Genomic DNA, 21,352 nt, shown 5'->3' with positions numbered 1-21,352 from the left:
TTTCCAAAGTAGCTGTACTGTTTTACAATCTCACCAGCAATGTTGTTAAGTCCAGAGTTTGAATTCATTTTCTAGAGAGGTAACTTTGGTGACCCCCTTAGAGTAGTCATCACTGGATGATTTGGAAAATAGTAACTACCACTCCTGTATTCATTCACGTGGATTGGGGGGGAGGTGGAGAAAAGATTCAGCGCTGGGTAGAAACCCAGTAGGTATCTACTGCAGTAGTGGTTTCCAAACCTGTATGCACACCAGAATCATCAAAGGAGCTCTTAATAATACAAATTCATGGGTCTCATACAGACCTGCTAAATTGGAATCTGTATTTTTAACAAGGGCTCAAGAGAATTTTAAGTGGTCATGCTCACATCAGTTGGAACATTGTGTTGTAAGATCGATGGAATTTCCAAAAGTTTAGAAGTGTATGATGTATATTTAACAAATAAAAAATTTCCCATCCTCTTATCTTTCCTGCTTCTCTCTCTTTGACCCTATGTTTATATTTTGTCCCCTCTTCACATCAGTTTATGAAATGCTCTTATTTATTTATTTACTTAAGCTTTATTTTTAATTGAAGTGTAGTTGATTTACAATGTTGTGTTAGTTTCTGGTTTACAGCAAAGTGATTCACTTATATATATTCTTCATATTGTTTTCCATTACGGTTTATTATAGGATATTGAATATAGTTCCCTGTGCTATACTGTAGGACCTTGTTGTTTATTATTTGGTCCCCTCTTGATACTTACTTCTATTTTTTATTTTGTCTCCCCCATCTAGTTTTTCACTGGTCTCTCTTTTCTCTCTCTCTCTCTCTTTTTTTTCCTCATGTGTCTACTAATAAGTTATTGATTGCTATTTTCTGTTTTTACTTGGTCCTTCAATTGTAACTTTCTAGGTTCCCTTTTTCTCCACTGTGTGAGGTGGTTGCTCTTCAGCATCTAGAGCTCATTTTCTTTCTCATACTAAGATATATTTATCCTCTTCTTCAGGCAGGTAGATCCAAGTCTCTCTCACGGATCATTCTTTTTTTTTTTTTTTGGTGGTACACGGACCTCTCACTGCTGCGGCCTCTCCCGTTGCGGAGCACGGGCTCCGGACGCGCAGGCCTAGCGGCCATGGCTCACGGGCCCAGCCGCTCCGCGGCATGTGGGATCCTCCCGGACCGGGGCACGAACCCGTGTTCCCTGCATCGGCAGGCAGACCCCCAACCACTGCGCCACCAGGGAAGCCCATGGATCATTCTTATTAATGGCAGGAGCAGAAAACAACTATCAGGGTTTGGTGGAGGAAACTTTAAGTTTTATGTTTATTTTTCTCCTCTTCTTATAGGGAAGAAGAAGAACGTTTGAGAAATAAAATTCGAGCTGATCATGAGAAGGCCCTGGAAGAAGCAAAAGAAAAATTAAAAAAGTCAAGAGAGGAAATCCGAGCAGAAATACAGACAGAGAAGAATAAGGTAGTCCAAGAAATGAAGACAAAAGAGAAAAAGCCACTGCCAGCAGTTCCTATACCAAACCTTATAGGAACACATGGTGGAGACCCAGAAGATAATGACCTAAGAGAGAAAAGGGAAAAAATTAAAGAGGTAATAAGCTGAGATTTGTGATACGGGGTGTTATGGATATGGATATGTCTGTCTATCTATCTATCTATCTATCTATCTATCTATCTATCGGGCTGGCCAAAGGTTCCTTTGGTTTTTAAGTAAAAAAAAAAAAGACACATTTTTCATTTTCACCAAGAGCTTTATTGGACAATGTATTCACCATTTTATTCCACTACCTTCTGCCATTTTTCAGGCAACTTCATAATTCCATCTTCCCAAAGCTTTTTATCTTTTTGAGCAAAGAACTGTTCTAGGTGCCTTTTACAGTCTTACGGGGAATTGAAATTTTTTCCATTAAGAGAATTGTGTAGAGTTAAATACATGGAAATCGGAAGGTGCAATGTCTGGTGAATACGGCGGATCAATCAGAACTTCCCAGCCAAGCTGTAACAGTTTTTGCCTGGTCATCAAAGAAGCATGTGGTCTTGGGTTATCCTGATTGAAGACTATGCATTTTCTGTTGACTAATTCTGGATGCTTTTCGTCGAGTGCTGCTTTCAGTTGGTCAAATTGGGAGCAGTACTTGTTGGAATTAATCGTTTGGTTTTCTGGAGGGAGCTCATAATAGAGGACTCTCTTCGAACCCCACCATATACACAACATCACATTCTTTGGATGAAGCCCGGCCTTTGGTGTGGTTGGTGGTGGTTCATTTTGCTTGTCCCGTGATCTCTTCCATTCCACGTTACTGTACAGTATCCACTTTTCATCGCCCATCACAATTAGTTTTCAAAACAGAACATTTTCATTATGTTTAAGTAGAGAATTACTATGCGGAAATATGGTCAAGAAGTTTTATTTTTGCTTAACTTATGTGGAACCCAGACATCAAAGTGATGAACATGACCAAGCTGGTGCAAATGATTTTCAGTGCCTGATTTGGGTATTTTGAGTATGTCGGCTGTCTCCTGTGTGGTATAACATTGATTGTTCTCAGTGTCTCGATTTGATTGCCATTAACTTCAAATGGTCTACCTGACCATGGAGCATCATTCAGCGAGAAATCTCCATGAAACTTCACAAACCACTTTGGACATGTTTGATCAGTCACAGCACCTTCTCCATACACTGCACAAATCTTTTTTTGCGTTTCAGTTGCGTTTTTACTTTTCTTGAAATAATAAAGCATGATATGCCCCAAATGTTGCTTTATTTCTTCCATCTTCAATATTAAAATGGCTGCACGAAAATTCACCAGTTTTGGTTTTTTTTTTTAATGCACACTGATATGAGGTCTGTCACAATACGATCTAATAAAATTGTTTGGAATGAAGTTAAAGACAACTAAGCGCTACTAGAGCCATCTTACAGAAAAAACTGAATGAATCTTTTGGCCACCCAAGCCAATATCTATCTGTATTTGTACCATCTATGGTGTCATACTTTGATCTTGTTTGTTTTGAGGTCAAAATTGTAGTTCAGTTTGCAAGTTGGCAGTAAGAGCTAAAACTCTCTTAATATCGATTATAATTATAGAATACTTAAAATTTTTGATATAATGTTGTTTGGATAGTTACATTACTCACCCTGTGTTCAGAGATCTTTTGATGTTCAGTATTTTATAAATAATGTAGAGTATATCCATAACAATTTATCATTTAATAAGAAATTTCTTAAGTGTTTAGTTACTCGGAACTCAGCTAGATATTATGTAAATCTTCTCATAAACATGTTTCTGAAGAGTTAGCATTATGTCTGCCATCTTTCAAGGAACCCGTTGTGATACCACTTAACTATACTGCAGATTAAGAACACATCCTTCCAAAGAGTCTCAATGGATTGAAGAGTAGGGAAGGATTGATTTCAACTTTTTTGAAATTTCTTTTGGTCTCAGAAGTCTGTCAATTTGTTATTCTAGGAGTTATTTGGAGATAAAGAGAGTACCAGAGGGAGAGGAAATCTGGTGAATATTTTAGTAGAACTTTGTTAATTAGAACTCCTAATTCTGGGTGGAGTTTGTAGTTGTACTGCTTATGAAGAAAAAGACTTCGTTAGAGTGTAATAGCATCAACAATATTTCAAATCTATTGTTCATCATAAAATAAGACAATAAGTTTAGTTCAAATAGATATCTATTTGGATATATTCTAGTAATGAATATGGAAGATTTGCAGGTATTTTAAGTGTGGCCTTATGAATTGGTATAAAATATGTCCTCTGATTTTACCTCACCTTTGGATTCTGTGTTTTATACTCAGGCTGCTTGAGGCACTTTCTTTGGACAATGTTGAGGACTTTGATACATTTCTTTTCAGATGCCTGACCCTTTTTTTTAGATGTCATTAGAATTTATTGAAATACTGTCTGATGTACATAATAATTCAGATAGGTAACAGTGTGTGTTGAGAGGACCCAAGACCACCCACAGGTCAGTGATTCACTGGGAGTACTCACAGAACTTAGCAAAACTGTTGCATTCATGGTTTTGGTGTATTCAGCTGAAAATGTACAGATTAAAATCAGTAGAAAAGGCACATAGGACGAAGTCCAGTAGAGACCAGGTACAAACTCCTAGTTGTCCTCTCCCAGTGGAATGATACGGACAGCGCTTAATTCTTCCAGAAATGATTTGTGGCAATGTGCACAATGTATTGCCAGCCAGGGAAGTTCACCCCAGCCTTGGTGTCCAGATTGTTTATCAAGAGTTCATTATGTAGGGTTGGCTAATCTTAGTTCTTCAGCCCCTCCAGAGGTCATGCTGATACCGTGTGGTTCAAGGTCCCCACTGTAAATCACGTTTTAGCATAAACTATCTGACATGGCCCAAGACTTCAGGGAAACAAAGATACTCTTAACAGGCAGGATAATAAAGCTTTAGAGGTTATTTTCCAGGAGCCTGGTGCAGGCCAGACCTTTTTTGAGGATGTGCAGTGTTTGGACAACCCAGACCTGCTAAGTGAATCCTACAGAGCATACAATATTATCCAGGGTTCTTGTAAATTAACATAAAACATATTAAGAATCCCTGTGTAGGCTCCTGTTAAACATTATGGTAACTGACTTAGTAAGCAGAGAAAGTTGGGATCTAAGCCTGCAGGGGAAGAGGCAAGGTGATGTGAATACCTGCAGAATATCTGAAAGTATCAAGAATTAGAAACACCATTTACCTCTGAAGGCAGGGGTATAAAATAGAGCTGGAAAAGGATTATTTGAAAGTTTTTAAAGGAGCTCTTAACCCTTAGATCCCTAGTTCTCTAGCCTAAGCATCCTAGTTGCTGTCCTCCCTTCCCCAAAAGAAGACCAAAAGTTTACTTTTGGATGGATGAATTAGGGAAGATCTAGACTTTGGGAATACCAAGTATGGCTGAGGGGAAAGGGCAGAGGTCATTCTAAAAAGTGAAGCGGCCATAAAAAGAAAAACGAAATTGAGTTATTTGTAGTGAGGTGGATGGACCTAGAATCTGACATACAAAGTGAAGTAAGTCAGAAAGAGAAAAACAAATACCGTATGCTAACACATATATATGGAATCTAACAACAACAACAACAAAAGTGGTCATGAAGAGCCTAGAGGCAAGACGGGAGTAAAGACACAGACCTACTAGAGAATGGACTTGAGGTTACAGGGAAGGGGAAGGGTAAGCTGGGACAAAGTGAGAGAGTGGCATGGACATATATACATATAGGTAGCTAGTGGGAAGCAGCCGCATAGCACAGGGAGATCAGCTCGGTGCTTTATGACCACCTAGAGGGGTGGGATAGGGAGGGTGGGAGGGAGACGCAAGAGGGAAGAGATATGGGGACATATGTATATGTATAACTGATTCACTTTGTTATAAAGCAGAAACTAACACACCATTGTAAAGCAATTATACTCCAATAAAGATGTTTAAAAAAAAAAAAGTGAAGCGAGTAGTGGGGATGGAGGGAATTAAGTGAAAAATGGATTCTGAATATTGAGACAACTTTATCCTGCTCAACTCTTTGAATTCTGGCAGCCAGGTGTATTTTCAATTAGCAGGAAAATGAAGGACTTCTGTCTGGAGAGACTTGACTGGCCCAAGAGGAAAGACCTAGTCTGTTTCTCAGCGAAACACCCCTGGGTTTCATCTGAGCTCCCTAAGATGAGGCTCAGTCAATAAGTCTTGCCTCTTCACTGACAGCCTTTGATTGTCTTGTAAGTGCTTCACTCATATGTGAAGAGCAAACCACGGATCACCAGCCATGTAAGGAAAGTTTCTCACATGAGACAAATGGAAGAAAGGAATTTAGAGGATACAGAAACCATACAGGGAGCAGAATACATATATCAAAAAAGAATATCTTTAGGATGCCAAAAAATTAAATTCATGACATGAGAATAAGTTATAAAAAGGAACATTTACAGAATAAGGAAGAGTTCTTGGAAATTAAAGATATTGATACATTAAAAAATTCAGTAGGAGAGTTGGAAGATAAAATTGAGCAAATCTCTTGGAAGGACAAAAGATTAAGAAAACAAGAAAAATGGTAAGATCAATCTGGAACATCTAACAAGTGATTAATTAGGAGTTTTGGAAAAAGAACAGGGAAAATAGAGGGGAAGAAGTCAAAGAAACAATTCAAAGGCTCCTACTGAAATTTTAGAAAAAGAGGCATAAAAAACAGATCCTAAAAGTTTACAGAGAAAAAAATAGTTTCACCCAAAAGATTTGGATTGTACATAATGGCACATTAGATTCCTCAACAATAATATTAGAAAGTGGAAGAGAATGGAGCTAAGGCTTAGGGAGAATTATATATTCAGCCAAATTATGAATCAAATCTGAGGGTAAAGATATTTTTAGATGTTTTCTCAGATTGCTACTGCAAAATATGCTTCAGCATAAAAATAGGAAGATAAACGATTTTGGAAACAGGATCTGTCACTAGAGAGAGAAAGGAAGGTCAGTCTCAGGACTGTGAAAAAGGGGATCAGATGATGGCTGTGCTTCAGGTTGAGAGAATGGAAGTCCAGGTTAGAGTTAGGAGGATAGAGAGCCTCAGGAAGGATTTATCAGAGAATAAAATGGAACTGATGGTTTATCTGATGTGTTTAATTATATTGAGACAAATTTTGAAACTCAAGTATAATTTGGAAGTAAATTAATAATTGTTACATTTAAAACTACATCAACAAAAATACCCACCAAACTTCAGACCAGTAGTTAACATCAGGGAAAACAAAAGTTGAACAAAATAATATAGTAATTGTAAGAAAAACATGTTGTTAACTACATTGGAAGGATATGAGCCAGGGAATATATGTGGGGAAGTTTATGTGGAGGTGAGCTGATAGTGTATACGAAAGCTAAATTAACTATAGGGGAATATAGTAAATAGCTAAAACTTTTTTTAAAATCAAGAAATAACACTAAAAAATGTACTTAGAAATACAGTGGTAAATAGAAAAGCAGGTCAAAGAGTTTAAGTAATTGGCTCAGGAAAGTGGAAGGAAAGGAAAGTGGGGGAAGATAGGACAGGCTATTAGATTTTTTAAAAATTCAACTTTATTGAGACATAATTTATGTACAATAAAATGTATTTAAGAGTATAGCTTGATGAGTTTTGGCAGATGTATATACTTGAGTAACAACAGTGGCGATCAAGCTGTGAATAGGTCCATAATCAGAATGGTTTATTTGTGCCCCTCTTCAGTCTACCCCATTCCTTGGCCCCAGGCAACTGCTGGTCTTTTAATCATTATAGATTAGATTTGTCTTTTCTAGAGTTTCAGTGAAATGGATTCATAAGGTATGTGATATTTTGTTTCTGGGCTTTGGCTCAGCATGTTTTTGAGATTCATCTATGTATATTACAATAAAGGTAATTTTTTTTCTTCGTAGTATTCCATTGTATGGCTATACGATGATTTGTTTTATTCATTCACCTGTTGAACATTTGTTCAACCTTTGGTCCAGTTTTTGGCTATTATGAATAAAGTTGCTATGTACATTTGTGTACAAGTCTTTTTGTGGGCATGTGTTTGCTTTAGTTTGACATTTCAGTCTGTGATCTGTTGTGAGTTATTTTTTTTGTTTATTGTGTGAAGTAAAGGTTGTGCTTCATTTTCTCCCCATAGGGCTTTTTAGTGTTCCAGAATTATTTGTTGAAAAGATTATCCTTTCTTGATTGAATTACCTTGGCACTTTTGTTCAAAATCAATTGATAAAATCAACAGATGTTGAGTCTCTTTCTGGACTCATATCTGTTTCATTAATCTATATTCCTGTCCTTAATGAGAGTACGACACTGTGTTGATTGACTTTTATAGTTAAGTTTTGAAATCAGTTAAGTCCTCCAACTTTGTTCTTTTAAAAATAGTTTTGGCCATTCTAAGTCCTTTGACTTTATTGAATTAGCTTTTCTGTGAAAATAAAAGGTTGCTGGGATTTTGATTGGGATTTCATTGAATCTGTAGATGATTTGGGAAGAATTGTCCTCTTAACAGTATTGACTTTTTCATTCCCTGAGCATATCTGTCCACTTATTTAGGTTTTCTTTAATTTACCTCAGCAGTGTTTTGTAGTTCTTAGTGTATAGTTCTTGCACATGTTCTATTTCATGTTTTTTGATGCTAGTATAAATGGAATTGTTTTTGAATTTCCATTTCTGTTCATTACTAGCATATAGAAATATAATTTATTTTAGTTTGCTGAACTTGTATCTTATTTACTGAAGTCATCTTCTAGTTTTAGTGGCTTTTTATTTTAAGATTGCTTAGGATTTCCCTTGTACATAGTCATGTCGTCTGTGAATAGAGGTACTTTTCCTTTCTCCTTTTTGATTTTTATGCCTATTACTTCTTCTTATTATTGCCATGGCTAGGACTTTCAGTACATTGTTGAAAAGAAGTGATGAGAATAGATGTACTTGATTTGTTCTCAACTTTTACCATTAAGTATGATGTTAGCTGTAGGTTTTTTTTGAAGATGCCCTTAATTAAGTTGAGGATGTTGCCTTGTAGTTGTGGTTTACTGAAAGTTTTTTTCATGAATTGGTGTTGAATTTTGTCAGATGTTTTCTCTACATCTAAAAAGATGATTGTATGATTTTTTTCTTTTTATTCCGTTAACATGGTGAATTATAGTGATGTGTTTTTGAATGTTAAATTAGACTTATATTCCTGGGTTAAACTGCACTTGGTCATTGTTTAGTATCCTCTTTATATATTGTCACTTTTTGTTAAGGAATTGTTAAGGAGTTTTGCATCTGTGCTTTTGAGATATGTTGGTTTTTAATTCCCTTGTAATGTCTTTGCCTAGTTTTGGTGTCTGAGGAATGCTGGCTGCAAAAAACAAGTTGATAAATGTTTTAATGAATATTATGTTTGATATACCACAGGCTACTATTACATAATTCAACTAATATATAATTAAATACTCTGCTGTTGTGTAGCTTAGTACTCCCTGGCTTGTAAGAAACTCAGTTCAAACTAATTGATATAAAAATATTTTTTAGCTTAGGGGCTCTGAACTAGAGCTTCAAGTTTGGCTGAATCCAAGTTTGTAGATGTTATTGTCAATAATATGCATGTCTCTTTCTGTTTTCTTTTTTTATTTAGTTTCTACATGTTGGGAGAGAGACCCCATCAGCTCCAGGATTATATATTACATAGATCTTGAGATTGCAAAATGAGAGTCCCTCTGTCTGCTGGTGTCTATAACAATATGTATGAAAGGACTTGATTGCCTTTACTTGAGTCACATGTACTCAATCACTTTGTGTAGGTCAGGGGTTGGCAAACTACAACCTGCTGGCCAAATTCTGATTGCTGCCTATTTTTTAAAAATACAGTTTAATTGGAACCCAGTCATGCTCATTTGTTTATGTATTGTCTAGGGCTGCTTTTATTTTTTTAAAATACAGTTTAATTGGAACCCAGTCATGCCCATTTGTTTATGTATTGTCTAGGGCTGCTTTTATTTTTTTAAAATACAGTTTAATTAGAACCCAGTCATGCCCATTTGTTTATGTATTGTCTAGGGCTGCTTTTATGCTGCAATAGCCAAGTTTAGTAGTTGCTATACATGCTTACGGACTGCAAAGCCTAAAATATTTACTTTATAGGAAGAGTTTGCTGATCTTTGGTCTAAAGGTTATGGATACTCTAGCTAGGCTGTGTTAATTGGTTGTGGAATCAGAGCCGCTTTTTGACAGCTTTGTCATAATCACAGTGAGGGAAGGAGAGCTGTTTCCAAAAGGATTGGCAGTTCCTAAAAGGAAAGAATGCCAAATAGACACCTTTCTCCCCAATAAAAACAGTTTTTCTATTACAACTCATTTTTTGTTCTGTTGTATAGACTTAAGGTAAACATGATTATGTGTGTTTTCACACTGATACAGGTGTTAATAGAATAATATACTAAAGTAGGAGATACAGGAGAATGTGTAAGGATATAGTAATAGAATCTCTAAATTATGTGAAATATAAAGATAACAGTCTGTGAAAAATATAAATTGATGGGTTATAATTTTTCCTTTCTCAGATGATGAAACATGCATGGGATAATTACAGGATATATGGATGGGGACATAATGAATTGAGACCAATTGCAAGGAAAGGACACTCCACTAATATATTTGGTAAGTTTACTTTTTTTTAAATTTAATTTTATTTATTTTTTTATACAGCAGGTTCTCATTAGTTACCCATTTTATACACATCAGTGTATATATGTCAATCCCAATCTCCCAATTCATCACACCACCACCCCGCCCCCGCCACTTTCCCCACTTGGTGTCCATACGTTTGTTCTCTACATCTGTGTCTCAATTGCTGCCCTGCAAACCGGTTCATCTGTACCATTTTTCTAGGTTCCATATACATGCATTAGTATACGGTATTTGTTTTTCTCTTTCTGACTTACTTCACTCTGTATGACAGTTTCTAGATCTATCCACGTCTCTACAAATGACCCAATTTCATTCCTTTTTATGCCCGAGTAATATTCCATTCTATATATATGCCACATCTTCTTTATCCATTCGTCTGTCAGTGGGCATTTAGGTTGCTTCCATGTACTAGCTGTTGTAAATAGTGCTGCAATGAACATTGGGGTGCACATGTCTTTTTGAATTATGGTTTTCTCTGAGTATATGCCCAGTAGTGGGATTGCTGGGTCATATGGTAATTCTGTTTTTAGTTTTTTAAGGAACCTCCATACTCTTCTCCATAGTGGCTGTATCAATTTATATTCCCACCAACAGTGCAAGAGGGCTCCCTTTTCTCCACACCCTCTCCAGCATTTGTTGTTTGTAGATTTTCTGATGATGCCCATTTTAACTGGTGTGAGGTGATACCTCATTGTAGGTTTGATTTGCATTTCTCTAATAATTAGTGATGTTGAGCAGCTTTTCATGTGCTTCTTGGCCATCTGTATGCCTTCTTTGGAGAAATGTCTATTTAGGTCTTCTGCCTATTTTTGAATTGGGTTGTTTGTCTTTTCAATAGTGAGCTGCATGAGCTGTTTGTATATTTTGGAGATTAATCCTTTGTGCATTGATTCGTTTGCAAATATTTTCTCCCATTCTGAGGGTTGTCTTTTCATCTTGTTTGTAGTTTCCTTTGCTGTGCAAAAGCTTTTAAGTTTCATTAGGTCCCATTTGTTTCTTTTTGTTTTTATTTCCATTACTCTAGGAGGTGGATCAAAAAAGATCTTGCTGTGATTTATGTCAAAGAGTGTTCTTCCTATGTTTTCCTCTAAGAGTTTTATAGTGTCTGGTCTTACATTCAGGTCTCTAATCCATTTTGAGTTTATTTTTGTGTATGGTGTTAGGGAGTGTTCTAAAGTCATTCTTTTGCATGTAGCTGTCCAGTTCTCCCAGCACCACGTATTGAAAAGGCTGTCTTTTCTCCATTGTATATCCTTGCCTCCTTTGTCATAGATTAGTTGACCATAGGTGCGTGGGTTTATCTCTGAGCTTTCTATCCTGTTCCATTGATCTATATTTCTGTTTTTGTGCCAGTACCATATTGTCTTGATTACTGTAGCTTTGTAGTATAGTCTGAAGTCTGGAAGCCTGTTTCCTCCAGCTCTGTTTTCTTCCCTCAAGACTGCTTTGGCTATTCGGGGTCTTTTGTGTCTCCATACAAATTTTAAGATTTTTTTGTTCTAGTTCTATAAAAAAATGCCATTGGTAATTTGATAGGGATTGAATTGAATCTGTAGATTGCTTTGGGTAGTGTAGTCATTTTCACAATGTTGATTCTTCCAATCCAAGAATATGGTATATCTCTGCATCTGTTTGTTTCATCTTTAATTTCTTTCATCAGTGTCTTATAGTTTTCTGCATACAGGTCTTTTGTCTCCCTAGGTAGGTTTACTCCTAGGTATTTTATTCTTTTTGTTGTAATTGTAAATGGGAGTGTTTCCTTAATTTCTCTTTCAGATTTTTCATCATTATTGTATAGGAATGCAAGAGATTTCTGTGCATTAATTTTGTATCCTGCAACTTTACCAAATTCATTGATTAGCTCTAGTAGTTTTCTGGTGGCATCCTTAGGATTCTCTGCAAACAGTGACAGTTTTGCTTCTTCTTTTCCAATTTGTCATGTCATCTGCAAACAGTGACAGTTTTACTTCTTCTTTTCCAATTGTATTCCTTTTATTTCTTTTTCTTCTCTGATTGCTGTGGCTAGGACTTTGAAAACTATGTTGAATAATAGTGGTGAGAGAGGACATCTTTGTCCTGTTCCTGATCTTAGAGGAAATGCTTTCAGTTTTTCACCATTGAGAATGATATTTGCTGTGGTTTTGTCATACATGGCCTTTATTATGTTGAGATAGGTTCCCTCTATGCTCAGTTTCTGGAGAGTTTTTATCATAAATGGGTGTTGAATTTTGTCAGAAGCTTTTTCTGCATCTATTGAGATGATCATATAGTTTTTCCGCTTCAGTTTGTTAATATGGTGTATCACATTGATTGATTTGCATACATTGAAGAATCCTTGCATTCCTGGGATAAATTTCACTTGATCATGGTGTATGATCCTTTTAATGTGTTGTTGGATTCTGTTTACTAGTGTTTTGTCGAGGATTTTTGCATCTATGTTCATCAGTGATATTGGTCTGTAATTTTCTTTTTTTTTTTTAGCATCTTTGTCTGGTTTTGGTATCAGGGTGATGGTGGCCTCATAGAATGAGTTTGGGAGTGTTCCTCCCTCTGCTATTTTTTGGAAAAGTTTGAGGAGGATGGGTTTTCCCTTGTCTATAAATGTTTGATAGAATTCACCTGTGAAGCCATGTGGTCCTGGACTTTTGTTTGTTGGAAGATTTTTAATCACAGTTTGAATTTCATTACTTGTTATTTGTCTGTTCATATTTTCTATTTCTTCCTGGTTCAGTCTTGGAAGGTTATACCTTTCTAAGAATTTGTCCTTTTCTTCCAGGTTGTTCATTTTATTGGCATACAGTTGCTTGTAGTAGTCTCTTAGGATGCTTTGTATTTCTGCGCTGTCTGTTGTAACTTCTCCTTTTTCATTTCTAATTTTATTGATTTGAGTCCTCTCCCTCTTTTTCTTGATGAGTCTGGCTAATGGTTTATCAATTTTGTTTGTCTTCTCAAAGAACCAGCTTTTAGTTTTATTGATCTTTGCTCTTGTTTTCTTTGTTTCTGTTTCATTTATTTCTGCTCTGATCTTTATGGTTTCTTTCCTTCTGCTAACTTTGGGTTTTGTTTGTTCTTCTTTCTCTAGTTCCTTTAGGTATAAGCTTAGATTGTTTATTTGAGATTTTTCTTCTTTCTTGAGGTAGGCTTGTATTGCTATAAACTTCCGTCTTAGAACTGCTTTTGCTGCATCCCATAGGTTTTGGATCATCGTGTTTTCATTGTCATTTGTCTCTAGGTATTTTTTGATTTCCTCTTTGATTTCTTCAGTGATCCGTTGGTTATTTAGTAACGTATTGTTTAACCTCCAGGTGTTTGTTTTTTATGTTTTTTTCCCTGTAATTGATTTCTAATCTCATAGCATTGTGGTCAGAAAAGATGCTTGATATGATTTGAATTTTCTTAAATTTACTGAGCCTTGATTTGTGACCCAAGATGTGATCTATCCTGGAGAAGGTTCCATGTGCACTTGAGAAGAAAGTGTTATCTGCTGTTTTTGGATGGAATGTCCTATAAATATGAATTAAATCTATCTAGTCTATTGTGTAATTTAAAGCTTGTGTTTCCTTATTAATTTTCTGTATGGATGATGTGTCCATTGGTGTAAGTGAGGTTTTAAAGTCCCCCACTATTGTGTTACTGTCGATTTCCTCTTTTATAGCTGTTAGCAGTTGCCTTAGGTATTGAAGTGCTCCTATGTTGGGTGCATATATATTTATAATTCTTATATCTTCTTCTTGGATTGATCCTTGATTATTATGTAGTGTCCTTCCTTGTCTCTTGTAACATTCTTTATTTTAAAGTCTATTTTATCTGATATGAGTATTGCTACTCCAGCTTTCTTTTGATTTCCATTTGCATGGAATATCTTTTTCCATCCCCTCACTTGTAGTCTGTATGTGTCCCTAGGTCTCTTGTAGACAGTATATATATGGGTCTTGTTTTTGTATCCATTCAGCGAGTCTGTGTCTTTTGGCTGGAGCATTTAATCCATTGACGTTTAGGGTAATTATCGATATGTATGTTCCTCTCACCACTTTCTTAATTGTTTTGGGTTTGTTATTGTAGGTCTTTCCTTCTCTTGTGTTTCCTGCCTAGAGAAGTTCCTTTAGCATTTGTTGTAGAGCTGGTTTGGTGGTGCTGAATTCAGTTAGCTTTTGCTTGTCTGTAAAGCTTTTGATTTCTCCATCGAATCTGAATGAGATCCTTGCCGGGTAGAGTCATCTTGGTTGTAGGTTCTTCCTCTTCATTACTTTAAATATGTCCTGCCACTCCCTTCTGGCTTGTAGAGTTTCTGCCGAGAAATCAGCTGTTGACCTTATTGGGGTTCCCTTGTATGTTATTTGTCCTTTTTCCCTTGCTGCTTTCAATAATTTTCCATTATCTTTAATTTTTGTCAGTTTGGTTACTATGTGTCACGGCATGTTTCTCTTTGGGTTTATCCTATATGGGACTCGCTGTGCTTCCTGGACTTGGGTGGCTATTTCCTTTCCCATGTTCGGGAAGTTTTCGACTATAATCTCTTCAAATATTTTCTTGGGTCCTTTCTCTCTCTCTTCTCCTTCTGGGACCCCTATAATGCAAATGTTGTTGCATTTAGTGTTGTCCCAGACGTCTTTTAGGCTGTCTTCATTTCTTTTCATTCTTTTTTCTTTATTCTGTTACTCAGTAGTGAATTCCACCATTCTGTCTTCCAGGTCACCTATCCGTTCTTCTGCCTTAGTTATTCTGCTATTGATTCCTTCTAGTGTATTTTTCATTTTGGTTACTATATTGTTTATCTCTGTTTGTTTGTTCTTTAATTCTTCTGCGTCTTTGTTAAACATTTCTGGCATCTTCTCGATCTTTGCCTCCATTCTTTTTCCAAGGTCGTGGACTTTCTTCACTGTCATTATTCTGAATTCTTTTTCTGGAATGTTGCCTATCTCCACTTCATTTAGTTGTTTTTCTGGGATTTTATCTTGTTTCTTCATCTGGTGCATAGCCATCTGCCTTTTTATCTTGTCTATCTTTCTATGAATGTGGTTTTTGTTCCACAGGCTGCAGGATTATAGTTCTTCTTGCTTTTGCTTTCTGCCCTCTGGTGGATGAGACTGCCTAAGAGGATTGTGCAAGTTTCCTGATGGGAGGTACTGGTGGTGGGTAGAGCTGGCTGTTGCTCTCTTGTTTACTTTTTCTAATTACTGTTTTCATTTTCTACCTTCATTTTAAACGTAGGATCTAACTTTTTAGGTACTTTCTAAAACCTGAGTACCGTAGTCCCCTCTTATCTAAGGTTTTGTTTTCCCTGTGCAGTACTCAGTTACCTATAGTAAACTTTGGTGTGAAAATATTAAATGGAAAATTGCAGAAATAATTCATAAATTTTAAATTGTGTGTCTTTCTGAGTAGCGTGATGAATCTTGCACCATCCTGCTCCCTCCATGCTAGGGTGTGAACCATCCCTTTGTCCTGCTTGTTAGGTACTTATTAGCCATGTGGATTATGAGATCAACTGTGGAGATATTGCAGTTATTCTGTTCATGTGACCCTTATTTTACTTAATAATAGCCCCAAACCACAAGAGTAGTGATGCCAGCAAGTTGGATTTGCTAAAGAGAAGCTGTAAGTGCTTCTTTTAAGTCAGGTGTCCCCAACCCCTGGCCTGAATACCGGTACTGGTCTGTGGCCTGTTAGGGACCAGGCCGCACAGCAGGAGTGAGCGGCGGGCAAGCGAGTGAAGCTTCATCTGCCGCTCCCCATCGCTCACATTACTGCCTGAACCATCCCCCCCTCACCCCCCGCTCCCCATGGAAGAATTGCCTTCCATGAAACTGGTCCCTGGTGCTAAAAAGGTTGGGGACCGCTGCTTTAAGTGAAAAGATGAAAGTTCTTGACTTAATAAGGAAAGAAAAAAAAAATCGTTTGCTGATGGATCTAAGGTAAGCACGAATGTTTTATTTGTGAAATTGTGAGGAAAGAAATACTGTGCTAGTTTTGCTGTTATACCTTAAACTGTACATGTTATGGCCACAGTGCAATAAGTGCTTAGTTAAGATGGAGAAGGCATTAAATTTGTACAGTAAGATCTTTTAAGGAAGAGAGAGAGAAAGAGACCACATTCACATGACTTTTGTTACAGTAAATTATTATAATTGTTCTGTTTTATTATTAGTTACTGTTGTTAATCTCATACTGTGCCTCATTTATAAATTAAACTTTAACATACGCGTGTGTGTATAGGAGAAAAAACATAGTATATATAGAGTTCAGTACTATGCAGGCTTTCAAGCATCCACTGGACATCTTGGGATGAATTCCCTGTGGATGAGGGGGAACTCTTGTATTTCTGTGGAACTATAATTTGAAGCAACATGTATTTTTTGGCAAGTTTCAGTCAAGATTTAGTTATAGTTGCTTTTGAAAACACAGATGTGATAGATTTTCTATTTACATACAGATGTTTTAGTCATTTATTTGTGTATTTTGAAGCTTTTTCTGCATTGTTTTACTTTAAGCAAGGTAGGTACCAATTTGTAATTTTTTATCTTCAACACAATAGCAATTCTGATACTTGTACATTTTAGAGGTGGAGAAAAAGGATGGGAAATTCCAGTAGTGCTATCTATGTATGTTAAAAAAAAAAAAAAAGTGACATGGCCAAGGTGACTCATTCGGTAAATTGAGTGAATTATATTTTACATTCATGGTTCCAAGGGAAAAATTAGCAGTGTGTGTGTCTGGATGGAGGTCTGGGGAAGAGGTTTTTTTTTGGCTGTGTTGGGTCTTCTTTGCTGTGCACAGTCTTTCTCTGGTTGCGGCGAGCAGGGGCTACTCTTTGTTGCAGTGTGTGGGCTTCTCTTGTTGTGGAGCATGGGCTCTAGGTGTGTGGGCTTCAGTAGTTGAAGTATGCGGGCTTAGTAGTTGTGGCACGTAGGCTCTAGGGTGTGTGGGCTTCAATAGTTGTGGTGCGTGGGCTTGGTAGTTATGGCTTGTGGGCTCTAGAGCTCAGGCTCAGTAGTTGTGGTGCACAGGCTTAGCTGCTCTGTGGCATGTGGAATCTTCCCGGACCAGGGATTGAACCTGTGTCCCCTGCATTGGCAGGTGGATTCTTAACCACTGCGCCACCAGGGAAGCCCCTGGGGAAGAGCTTTGTTTAACTTGGATTTGCTCTTTCTACCTCTCTTGAGTTCAGTTCTCTTGTTAAACTTATCAGTTGAAAAGAGTAAGTTAACTTACTTAACTTTTACTTAATCCAAGGATAAGTCTTGAGAATTACCAAGTTGTTCTTTATAGTCTTCACTTCTTTCCCCCATTTTAGATGCTTCTTGATGTGATGGATATCTTTTAAATAACAGTAGGTGAAAGCAAGAAAATATTAATGGGGCAGAAAGCACATACATTAGTCATATGCAGGGCAATCATCTTTAGTAATTGTAATGCAACACCACAGTAATCCAAATAACATTTTTAAAAAATGTGACTCTGGAAGAATTTTTCTAGCACTATGATTTCTCTCATAATTTGTTTGATGCTTGATTGTTTTCTGTCAAAAAAGAAAATGACTGAAAAGATCATTTCTCCTGGGTTTGAGAGATGTTGGGATGGAGGAATAATGGAAAAAAATTTTCCTTTAGGTAATCAAAGACACCAGAGATCTCATATGTGACATTTAATTTAGCGGCTATCACTTAATGAAATAGAGTTTATTTCTTCAGCAGAGGTTATAGAGTGATCTGAAGAGTTCCTGTTGCTTTGTGGATGCCACATGAGACATTAATGGACTAAAAGTCATTATATTTAGTGATTAATTAAAATTAGATCCTCTCTGCAAGTAACCATCCCTTTATATTAAACTCAGTGGTAAACTCTGAGCCCTTTTAAAAAATTGGAATATGAACATGTGTCAAACATGAGTTGGATGTTAATTTTCTGCTTGGTTTTTTAAACCTTATTTCTCAGAACATCTAATGTAGTAACACTTATCAGATAGATCGTCCTAGGCAAGGTAGTAGGTAGATAATATACATTTATTTTATTTAATCATTGCAATAACTGTGTAAGGAAAGACTGTTTGCTGAATTTAAACCCAGGTAACTTCTTAAAATTTTATTCCTTATAAGTCAATATAAATCATTTCTTTTAGGGAGCAAAAGGAATGTTTCTTAAATGAATGTGATTCTGTTAAAATCGTAATGAGTAAGTTTTGACTTAATGTTTTTCTTTTTAAAAATAATAGCATTTATTTTTTTAGGAAAGGTGGTTTTAAGTTGTGGCACTTTTGTCAGACTTCTTCAAAAGTGACCTTTGTAGACCACTATTTAGTTAGGTTGTTAAATGATGACCAGGGCAGTGGCAGCTTCAGATTATTGTCAGGTGAGTTATTGTCAGCTGCTCATTAGGATCATTAAGCTGATTTACGGGGTAAACAAAGTTATTTGTGAGGTCATAGAAATTAAAGGAGCTTAGAGATGGAAAGGGTGACTTTACAAAATGAGCCTTTTAACTCATTAAAAGAGCAGAAGCAATATTTTGTCAGTTTTGGTCCACCATTTCTGAGGGATCATCTTGTAATGAGTAGCAATTAAGTATTTTCCAATAAAAAGTTGTACCTTTTTATTGAGTCATGAGGTCAGTTATTTGCTTTAGAGATTCTGTGATTGGGTTTCTGAATAAACTGTATTTTCCTTTAGAACAATAGTCACATACACGTTATTAGTAGCAACATCTGTAGTATTTATATAATGCATATTGTGGTGGACTGAGTCTTGTCCCCCATCAATTCACATGTTGAAGCTCTACTTTCCAATGTGACTGTATTTGGAGATAGAGCCTTTAAGAAGTAATTAAGATTGAACGAGGGGCCCTAATCAGGGCTGGTACCCTTAAAAGAAGAGGAAGAAACACCCAAGTTCTCTCTCCGCCTGCACATGCACCAAGGAAAGGCCATGTGGGTATGATATAGTGAGAAGGTGGACATCTGCAAGCCAAGAGGAAGGTGCTCCTCTAAAAATTGGAAGCATGATCTTGGTCTTCAAACCTCCAGCACTGTGAGAAAATAAATTTTTGTTGTTTAAGCATCCTAGTCGTTGGTGTTTTGTTATGGCAGCCTGAGCAGACTAATAAATGTGCTATATGCCAAGGACTGATTTAAGTGATTTATGTGCACTAGGAGACAGGTACTATTATTACTGTTCCCATTTTACAGATGAGGAAACTGAAGCACAGTTAGGGTTAACTAACTTATTCAAGGTTGCACAGCTAGTAAATAATGTAGCCAGAATTTGATCACAGGCAGCTTAGTGCTAAGGTTCATGCTTCTAATTGATATTTTGTTCTGCTTCAGTAAACTTTAAAGATAGAAGAAAATTAATACCAGCACATGGGAAAAATCCATTATGACAAAATTACAGTGAAATGGTAGAAAAGTGAAAATGCAATCTGTATTATTTTCAGTAGTCAAGATTAGTTGCTTATACTTTTAGAAAAACTTTTGAGTGGTTACATTTTTTTCTCAGCCAAATAAGCTAAGTGGGAATGGATCCTTTATTGTTTATTTTGTCTTATATTTTTAGACATGTAGTTAGTTTATTAAAGGATTAATAAAAAAGAGTTTGACTCTGTTTCCTACTTGCTCTGTTCCTTTTCTGCATCTCATATTCTTGCTAGTGAGTATGATTTGAGATTTTTTTTTTAAAAAATCTGTTTTTAACCTTTTTATTTAAATAGAAGAAGTCTAAGGGAGGAGTCATAGTTCTGAGTGTCTCATTTGACCTCCCAAATCAGTATGCCTTTACAGAATCAGAATCTTAAGAGTTGGGAGGAACTTTAAAAGTCTAGTCTATTACTATAGGAACATATAGGCAGGTATTGAACTCTTAACAGTATTCTAGATTATAAGGAGAACAATTTAAAATGTGTCCATTTCCTGTCTCTTAGCCTTGACTATTAAAACATTCTTTTATATGGTAACTGAAATCATACTGCTCTGACTTTTGTCTAGTTGGTCCTTGGCATCAGAGGATTCTTTATGTACAGATAACAGAAGATCCATTTCAAAATGGCTTAAACTAAAAAAGAAATTTAATTGGCTCAGTGATGTTCTAGAGTAGATCTTGTACCAGCTAAGCTTTTTTCTTTATCTCTTTCCTCTATTTTCCTCTTTGTGTTTGTATCTTCAGGCTGGCTTCATAGAGGGATGGCTGCAGCAACTTGAAGCTTCATATCTTCCTACTAACACATCTATAGAAAAGAGAACACTGTAGAGAAGAAAGCACTTGGTTTTCTCAGAAACCACCTTGTTTCTTGTTTATCTGGGTCTTGTGTCCAGCCTTGACCTGAAAGCTATACCCAGAGGGTTGGGATAGATTCCTTTGGTTTTGCCTAGTTAGGGCTCAGCCCTGGAGCTTGTGAGTGGGAAGAGGAAAATGTTGATGGACATAAGTTATCACTGGTAATAACTTTTCCAGCAGTGATTCATAGTCACAATTAATTATTTTTACTTAGATATCCTGGAGAATTGAAAGATTTTTGTAGGAATAGATTTTTTTGCATTTAAAAGAATTTTGATTTGGAACAGAATGTTACTTGATCTTACAATGCTTTTTGAAGTGCACCTTTTATTTTCAGTGTATGTGTGTATGTATAAATTCTTCTTGATATTTATAACTTGCTAATGATTTCTAATATTTTGTTGAGGATTTTGCATTCATATTTTGGGAAGGATATTGTTTTGTATTTTTCTTGAACTATTGTCTTGTTTCAGTATCAGTGTAATTTTGGCCTAATAAAATGAGTTTGGAAGTGTTCTCTGCTCTTCATTTTTCTGGAAAAGATTGTGTACTGTTGGTTTTATATTTTTCTCAAGTTTTTGATATAATTTGCCAGTGAAACCATCTGCATCTGGAGCTTCTTTTTCTGGGAGGTTTTTTTTTTTTTTTTGTAGTACGCGGGCCTCTCACTGTTGTGGCCTCTCCTGTTGCGGAGCACAGGCTCCGGACGCGCAGGCTCAGCGGCCATGGCTCACGGGCCTAGCTGCTCCGCGGCATGTGGGATCTTCGCGGACCGGGGCACGAACCCATGTCCCCTGCATCGGCAGGCGGACTCTCAACCACTGCGCCACCAGGGAGGCCCTCTGGGAGGTTTTTAAACTACAACTTCAGTTTATTTCACATCCTCTATAAGGGCCATTCGGTT

General features: G+C 36.6%; 1 protein-coding gene across 2 annotated transcripts in view; it reads left to right on the top strand.

Moving 5' to 3' along the window:
* The window catches only part of MAN1A2 (mannosidase alpha class 1A member 2), a 172,203-nt gene that overhangs the window by 49,803 nt on the left and 101,048 nt on the right, over positions 1 to 21,352 (top strand). For both annotated transcript variants that reach the window (XM_033436561.2, XM_004263248.4), the window contains exons 2-3: positions 1,333 to 1,588; positions 10,057 to 10,153. In XM_033436561.2, the coding sequence (XP_033292452.1) occupies positions 1,333 to 1,588; positions 10,057 to 10,153 (353 nt within the window). The remainder of the gene's footprint in view (positions 1 to 1,332; positions 1,589 to 10,056; positions 10,154 to 21,352) is intronic.

This window comes from Orcinus orca, chromosome 1 (genome assembly GCF_937001465.1).
Source record: "Orcinus orca chromosome 1, mOrcOrc1.1, whole genome shotgun sequence".
NCBI lineage: Eukaryota > Metazoa > Chordata > Mammalia > Artiodactyla > Delphinidae > Orcinus > Orcinus orca.
This window is presented reverse-complemented; position numbering and strand designations above follow the sequence as displayed.